Genomic DNA, 8,379 nt, shown 5'->3' with positions numbered 1-8,379 from the left:
CCCCCCCCCGTGCCGTGGAGGTAAGTAACCAACCAACAAATCAACTAAAGAATTTTATCAGTGCTAGAGGGCCAGCTGCCTCATATATGGCAAGACTGGCCACTCGGAAGAACATCTTCAGTACAGAATATGGCCCAATCTGTTTCTTCAAGGTAATTTATTTATTTTTATATATATATATTTATATATAACACAAAAATGGGGAGTTTAAACTGGTGCCAAACAAAATGGGGCCATCTTAAAGGCACTGAATAGAAGTATATGAATTGTTCTGACCCACGGCAAAATATGCATAATAAACACTCCTTTAATATTGTAATCAGTATCTTCTAACTTCATTAGATAATAATCAGGGCCCTTGGATAAAAAGGCTGCCTTTGTAATGTCGGCAGATTTATGAAATGTTTAAGTACAATTTCTGCAGCTCTCCCTTTTCCTCAGTGTTGCAGGTTAACATATTCAAAGAAAGAAAAATCATATGTTTGAATGGTAACTTAAAAAAAACCCAAAACCAAAACCCACTACTTTTAAAATTTAGATATTTTAAAATAACTTTTGCTGTTTGCTCAGCATAGTAAGATTCCAGAAGTGCCTTTCAAACACAGATATATCAGTTAATACCTGGCTATGTTTTACTAAGGTGGCTATTCCAGAAGTGAGTGGCCAATGTGATTGGAGTTGGATGCACTGAACGTGGAAGTCAATGGAAAGACTCCATGTTGTTTTCTCTGAGTAGTGGATCTCAGTGAACAGAAGCAGTAGCAGTACCTTCTAGGACCGCACTAGGCCAGGAGAGGGTTTGTCTTTCTTACATTTCTCCAGAGAGGTGCTCAAATTTCCTCAAGCACATGATTCACTTCCTTATTTCTGTCCTTGCTGAGCAAAGCTATTCAGCCTTTACATTTCAGTTTTTATGGCCGGTCAAAAATATCAGAAAATTCTGTCCATCTGTGTCAACAGTTGTCCCGTGGATAATAACATGTTTGTTGGGCATGAGCTTCCTTTACTGTGTCCTATACCTAAGTTCAGCAGTGATTTAAAAGTGACTGGATATATTTAAATGCATGGAAGTGAATGAAAATGCATTTTTGAACAGATACCAAACACCATGCTTCAGAGCTCAGGCATATCTCTAAGCTATTAATTATTAGAAAGGATTTAGGTGGAGGACAAATTATGCCAGATCTGCCTACAGCAAGTTTCTTATGCTTTTGTGTGAAACAACAGGTACAGATACTGGGCCAGTGTCCAGAGGGCCAGTACAGCACTCCAACAGTACTAGTGAACTGCACGCCAGACACAGTAGCAGTACCTGGAACACATACGCATACTTTTTTTTTATTGGAAGCTCACAGAAACTATTATGCTATGTATTTTACACCTATAATTTCAAATATTCTGTAGTTATAAAGTGACCTACAAAGGGCTGTGCCCTTAAAAACATAGCTAGGTGCTCTAACAAGGCACATCTCTAGTCCTGTTAAATTTGTGCCATTACATGAGGTTTTTACCCCTTAAATAGTACTATAAACAATGCATCAAACAATATCCATGCAATTTTGGCTACAGGGATTTGTCTCAGGACTTATGTTACTTCAAACAGCCAGGCACACATTTTCAAAGCTGGTTGTGTGTTAGTAGGGTAAAACCCTGAACATCCTGAACGTGCACTGGTTTTTTTGCAGATACAGTGAAAGAAGCGAACCCTGGCAGGGTCATCTACTGAACAAGACTAAGCTATCATTTTCCACTTCATCAGCTATGGCCAGGTTTCAAAAGGACGTCAGTCTTGGGGAACGTCCAGTGTATCCCAGATACCCAATGTTACACAACCAGCCACCATTTTCAAGATACTTTAGCAACAGTTTTGACTGTCACATCTAGAATAGCCACAATTAATCAGAAATTTTGCTGGCAAACTGAATCAGTTTGGAAGCAGGCTTCTAGCAAGGATACATGCCAAGCATTGACATTTTACGTAACTTTCAAAACAGCAGCAACAACAGAAATAACAACACCAAGCAGTCAACATAGTACTGAATTATTCTAACAACAAATATGCAAAAAGTTTAATTTGTTCAGAAATCCTTACTTGTCTTTGCACCCTGTTACTCCACTCTGCCTTATATCTTGATTTTCAGCTGGGCAACCAGTCAAGAGCAGAGAGCTGGGCACTTTTAGATCCCACTGGCTCCTGCAAGAGCTTGCAGGTGCTCAGCCTACCTGAGAAACACTGAGTGCTTGCCAGAGCGTGGGCCCTGCGGATGTCTGACAACACTTTTGCCCTCTATTTTGCTTGACCTCATGCTTTTTTAATGAAGAGGGTTTGTCCAGTATCTTGGTAACTGTTACGTAAATTTGCTGGCATTTGCATTATATTTCATTAAGCAGCACCAGTTAGTTAAATGATATGAAAAAAATCCTATATGTGGTTCCAAAGTGCTCAGCTTGCTGCACAACTTGTCTGTCAAATACTGTTGTCACACAGTTCCGTAAGTCTCATGTACGAAATGTTATAATCAGAAACCGTTTGCAGAATAGCAGAATAATATGCCAAGTACAGTTCCCAATCCTTCTCCTCAAGGAGCTGCTCTGACACTTAACAGAGGTCACTTCAATGAGCCAAACCAAGAGCTGTCCTACTAACAAAGGGGCGGGGAGGGGGACAAATATAACAGATCTTCATGTTAGTGAAAATGAAAGGTCCTGATCCAGGAAAGCACATAAGTCTGTATTCAGATGCTTTCTTGAATGTGGGCTTTTAAGAAAACATATTTTCAAGGAGGTTCTTGGATGAAAAGCACATCTGTTCTACTGATGTGTCTCTCATGAGCTCAGTTAAAATTTACCGCGTAGGTCAAAAGTGACTCTGGACTTTTTTACCATATCTTTTTTTTAAAGGCTTTCAATATAAAAAAAATAAAATGGGATATAATGGGGAAATGAGCTTTATAGATTTAATCTCCCTTTTTTAAGGACTGCATTTCAGGACTTAAGACTTTTTTCCTGATACCTTAGCTTGTATCAGGTAGGAGGAAAGGTGTGTATCCCTCATAGTGCTGCAACAGTCAGGCTACCTGTTCTGCAAGGAAATATTTGAGTCTACCTAGATTTATCTAGCAGTTAAAGTGCAGGAAGCCACTCCATTACTTGACTGTATTCATTCATTTCTTAAGAAAAGTAGCTTGAGAATACAGTATCACTTCAGTCCCTAGAGGGCTTGTTCGTTTCAAGTCCTTCTGGGAGATAAAACATTTACAGTTTTTGTTCTTCTGAAACTACCTCAGTCATTTTGCCATCACCTGCACCAGCAATGGGACAGGTTTTTGCTGGGTTCTTTTTTTTTTTAATTGGGTTTGGTTTGTTGGGGTTTTTTATAAGATTGGCCAAACTGACTCTTAAAATTCTATCTCATGGCTGAGGAAACTCCTGTGACAAAACTGGGATGGGGACCTCTATCTCCTTCCCAATTTACTCTCCATAATCTCTATAACCTCGAGTTGCTGGAACTGGAACTTCAGATGTACTTAGTTGCTAGACACGTATACAAGAACTTGATTAACAGCCAGAACTATTGAGTCTAAAAGAGCTGGTGCGAACTTTACCACAGCCAACCTCGTTTTCCTCTTCACTGCTTTTTTCCCTTTCATGCTCCGCTACTCCTGTGATTCTGTTTGTGCAGGAGCAGTTATCAATTGTATTAATTTTGGGTTACACTCCTCCTCAGGTGCAGCAGCCAAGTTAGAAAGGGGAACTTTTGACACTGTTGCTTTTAACGCATAGGAATAACAGCTTTAAAAAACAAACAAACAAACAAAACCAAACCACCAAAAACCCCAAACCACCCCCCCCCCCCGGGTTTTTTCCAAAATAAAGTTAGGCTCCTTGCAAATCTAAATAGCTCTTTGCTAACTTGACACTTTCCTTGACAGAATCATGTTAAGAGAAATTCATTGATGATTATGCTAACATTCAGACTAATAACTCCCCCAGTAAATTTGATTGAGACTTTTTATAGCTTTTTAATTTTAAGGAGGTAAAGCACAACTGTTTCATTTGCCGTAAGTGATCAGAGCAAAATCCTATGTTAAGTAAAACAGTTTTCAAGTATCTTTCTGGACATTTCACTAAAAAACAACTGAGCAAATAAGAAAAACCTTATTCTCCACACTCATACAAGTAGAATATTTTTTTACCTACCATCAGCAGACAGATGAGCATGCCTTTCATATGCTTTGTTTATTTCTAGAAAAGCTTTGTTCAAAACATTTTCCAAGTTCTCCTCCTCAGTAAGAAATTCTCTGGAAACAAACAAGCAAACAAAAAAAATTAAACTTCTTTCCAAGAAATACACATCTTGATCAATCTCTTCCATAGCCTTATCTCCTCCCTGCATGCATTGAATAATGCTGGATTTCAGTGAAAAGGTAATATGATTTTACTAATGACCTGCACTGGCAGCATAATCCTGTAATTTTGCAAATAGATAGAATTCCTTTTCCAAGACCCAGGGATGTGACACAGAGATACAGAAGAGTGTAAGCAAGCCATAGGTCAGTGATCACAGTGACCCCATCTGAAAACAGTCAATTCTGTGTTCCCAGTCCTTTCCTGGAAGGTGGGTACAATCATATTTTCCTCTCTTGTCTTTGCCAGCTTGCCTCAATGGGGCAGGCACCATACAGAATAGGCAGTTCATAGCGTGTCCATTGTAATGGACTGTTCCAGTCCAGTGTTCCTGCTGTCCCGTTGGGCTAGGTGGCTATATAGCCTAGGAGAATTAGTGACAATGTATGACCTACCGGTTCCCTTTCAGTCCTAAGGAAGGAATCTCTACTGTAATTCATTTGATACACATTCACCTGATGCACACTTACTTAATATATTTTTCCATGTACTTATCACAGAAGTCTGCTGCTGCTGCCCCGCCATGTCCATCATATACTGCAAAGTATAGGATATCCTCCGTCAGCTGAGCATAATCAAACCGGTCTTCATTTTCCTTACGCTTCCCAATATGGCTAGCGCAGCCCACGTTGGCCAGGCTGACTTTTGGAATTGGCTTCCCATACTTTATGCTTGGTGGGAGGAGAATAGGTTCGTCAATGCGATTGTCCCAGATGCCAAAGGTGTCCCATGTGGTAGGTCGCCCGCTCCCGTCTGGATCAAAGCGGGAAGCACGGCGCTCAGAAGTGGAGCTGTAGCAGGCGGCTGTCGGACGCTTCTCGTCTTGCAAGAGGCGGGACGTCAGCACGGCTCTCCTTCTTACTTGATACCCTCCGTTTCGTACCAAATTAATTAAAGTAGCTGTTGACATAACTTGTCTTCACAGAGATTCGTAGGAATAAAAGATCAGGAAGAAAAGATATGCAGCTGCTGGAATGTCTTTGAGAACAAAAAGAAAACTGATCAGGAAACAAGAAGCACAGGAAGAGGAATTTTCAGTTACATCATTCAGGAAACAATGTCACACTCGGAGCCCGCTAACCATGCATAGTACAGCACTGCCTAGAAGAAACTACAGAGCAATCTGCATGACTCACTGAGAAACAATCCTACACAGACCAGACCACATCTAATTGAGAGTACTGCAGATAGATCAAGGCAAGGCATTTCTGCTGGCCATCTGCATAATGATATCCTGAATTTTCAAAGGTTGATGAAGTTGTGATGTAGCAAATGAGAGTGATGACTTTGCTCCAGGTCAGCTAAAATATGAATACGTGAAAATATGAGGTAAGGTCATGAAAATGAGCATGTTCAATGCATGCTCTCCAAACAACTGCTGAAACATTTGCACTGTGGCTCCCAGGGGGAAAGGTGGGAGAAATGTATTTGCTTCGATTTTAAAGAGTTTTTTCATCTGCACATGATATTTGGTTCTGTCACATTTATTGAGGACTTGAACAATACTTTTCAACACAGACCTGTGAAGTGAATTGTGATTTTCTTAGGCTATCTGAGAACGACTACTAAGAGTGTATCCATGGACATACACAATTGAACATACAAACTTCCCCACAAAAAAAACCCATGCAGCTCTTTGCTGTTTTGTCTGGCCTGAAGTTCTCTGTCACCTAGCCATGAACTGGGCTCCCTTGGCTAACACTGGCAAGCAAGATCTTTTACTGGCTTCTCGGATCTCTTTTCCAGCCCAGATAAAGTAAACACACCACTTGGCTCAGCACAGATAAAAATTCACTAATGATGATTCACCTAGCATGATGAAAAATGTAGAAAGCTTGGCTTATTTAACCTTTTGTAGAGTAACACCCAACTTGATGAAAATCCAATAGGCTGGGATGCAGTCTGTAGTAAGCTCATGCTGTTACACCAGAGCAATTTGAACTGGACCATTAGATCACTGTAACTAACCACACTAAATTTAAAGTGAGGGATTTCTAACTTAATTGCTCAAAGTTTGCTGAGAGCAAAATTATGAGTGAAAGGTATTATATGCCATAATAAAGGGATTAACGGTGAATGCCAAAAAAAAAGACAGCAGGATGGTCTGACATAATCAAGCAGCAAAGAGCAATACATGTACCCCAGAGACGCTGTAATTCTGGGCTGGAGTGCCTTGCCATTGTACTTTCCCCATGCCAATCACAATTGCATCTGTAGATCTGAAATATTTGTTAAAACTACGTTTTAAATTACTAGACAAAATCTGGGTGCTTGCAAAAACACACAGTCAAAGGTAACTTACTAAGTGGCTGCTTCAGTAGACAATGGCTGTGACATGAGCTTTCTGGAGGCTGCCATTAAACTTGTTCTTCACAGCTCAAAGAATGTTGCTTTAGAAGCTCTTGGTTTACCTTTCATGCAATTCTTAGATGAAGAAAGGTTTCTTTACTTAGCACTTAGTGAGTAACTGTCAACTTGGCAAAAGGCCGAACATGCTGGGCATCACTGTTGTTGCATCAGATGAATGTGGGCTAGGCCACCAGGTGAGTGGAACCAAACACTTGGAATTATAATATTTTCCATTTTATTGTGGGGTGACAGCAACATCACACCCTTATTTCAGCATACTTAGAGGTATTTAAAAACAGATTTACTTTCTTGAGTTGCTTTTTCTTTTCTGTTACCCTCAACTCATAACAACAGTATGTTAGCTTCCTTCTGTGAAACACAGCATGACCAAATTGAAAGCCTGCCAATTATCAAAACCCACACTTGGGTTTCACTTCTGTCAGCCTGAAAGGAGGACATGAAATGTTAGCTATATTTAGATTTCCTGGTATCCACAGCATGAATCAGAGGATTAATCCAAAATCCCGAGCTAATCAATGCATTTGTTCCCTATCAAATTCAATTCTCAAAAGGCCTTTTTTTCCAGGCAAGTATAAATACTGACAATGGTTTTGCTTTTCAAGTGTCTCTGCAAGTCAGGAGTAGGAACCTGATCTTTAGTTTCTGTGATCTAAATAGTTATGCTTTCAGTTGGATATAAAACAGTCTGTGCTTTCCTAACTGATACGTTTGCAAACAGAGGGCAAGCCTATCTGGGCAAAACAAGGCCGAGTTGTTTAAAAGGGGACACTGGTGTTAAAGCCAAAGTCCAAGATGGACAGTTGTCAATGGAAATCTGTTTTGAGGTGCTCCATCTGATCCTGTTAATCTGTACACATTTAACTTAAAGAAGTAGTTGCTGCAGACAGACACGGAAATACAAAGCTTAAAGCGAACAAAGTGAACGATTAAACTGTAGCTCAACATGCATTGTGCCCCTATTACAGGCTGGCTGCTTCTTGGCAGATGGAAATTTTCCAGACCGCGAGAAGAAAAGGGAAAAAAAAAAGAAACCCGGAAGAAAGAGAAGGCATGCCTGCAGCCCCAGGGGATTAAACGTATTTAAAAAGGAATCCAAAACTCTGAACTCGTCTAAGTGCATCTGCCTTGCATGCTTTCCAAACCCCACAGCTGTGGGCAGTACTGTATGCTTCTGTACCTTAAGCTCGTCTTAAATCAGAGGGTTTTTTAAATCTGTGACAATATAATCTCACCCCCTGCCTGGATAATAAAACTGCGCAGGCGGCAGCAATTTAAAGAGGCTTCTGCTGCCGATTTACGAATTTGTACGCGACCGACCGACTGGGCTAGGACGGGTTTATTCTACGCCTACAAAAGCCGTGCAGCTACGTTGGGCCGCGCCCTCTGAGGAAAAACCGATGTGACCGGCACCGATCCTCCTCGCAAGCCCCTCCACGATGGCAGAGGCGTCTCTGCTGCAGTCCCTTCCCCCCCGGCCGCGGTGAGGGGGTCGGCAGAGACCCGGCAGGCCGACGGCCGCCCCTCCCCGCTCCGCTGCCGCCTTTCTGCCCCACCGGCGCGCGGCCTAACGGCGAGAGCGCGCGCGGGGGACCCAGCCCCGGC

The 8,379-nt window shown here is 41.4% G+C and overlaps 1 protein-coding gene across 3 annotated transcripts in view; it reads right to left on the bottom strand.

The window, feature by feature from the left end:
- The window catches only part of PPM1K (protein phosphatase, Mg2+/Mn2+ dependent, 1K), a 15,485-nt gene extending 10,083 nt beyond the window's left edge, over positions 1-5,402 (bottom strand). For all 3 annotated transcript variants that reach the window (XR_774911.1, XR_774912.1, XM_010576190.1), the window contains exons 1-2: positions 4,878-5,402; positions 4,201-4,301 (exon numbers count right to left, since the gene is read on the bottom strand). Coding sequence is in view for 1 of the 3 variants with exons in the window: in XM_010576190.1 (XP_010574492.1) it covers positions 4,201-4,301; positions 4,878-5,317 (541 nt within the window). In the remaining 2 variants the exon portion in view is untranslated. The remainder of the gene's footprint in view (positions 1-4,200; positions 4,302-4,877) is intronic.
- Positions 5,403-8,379: the final 2,977 nt, after the last annotated feature.

Source organism: Haliaeetus leucocephalus, unplaced genomic scaffold, assembly GCF_000737465.1.
Source record: "Haliaeetus leucocephalus isolate CR32 unplaced genomic scaffold, Haliaeetus_leucocephalus-4.0 Scaffold21, whole genome shotgun sequence".
In the NCBI taxonomy this organism is placed as follows: Eukaryota; Metazoa; Chordata; class Aves; order Accipitriformes; family Accipitridae; genus Haliaeetus; species Haliaeetus leucocephalus.
This window is presented reverse-complemented; position numbering and strand designations above follow the sequence as displayed.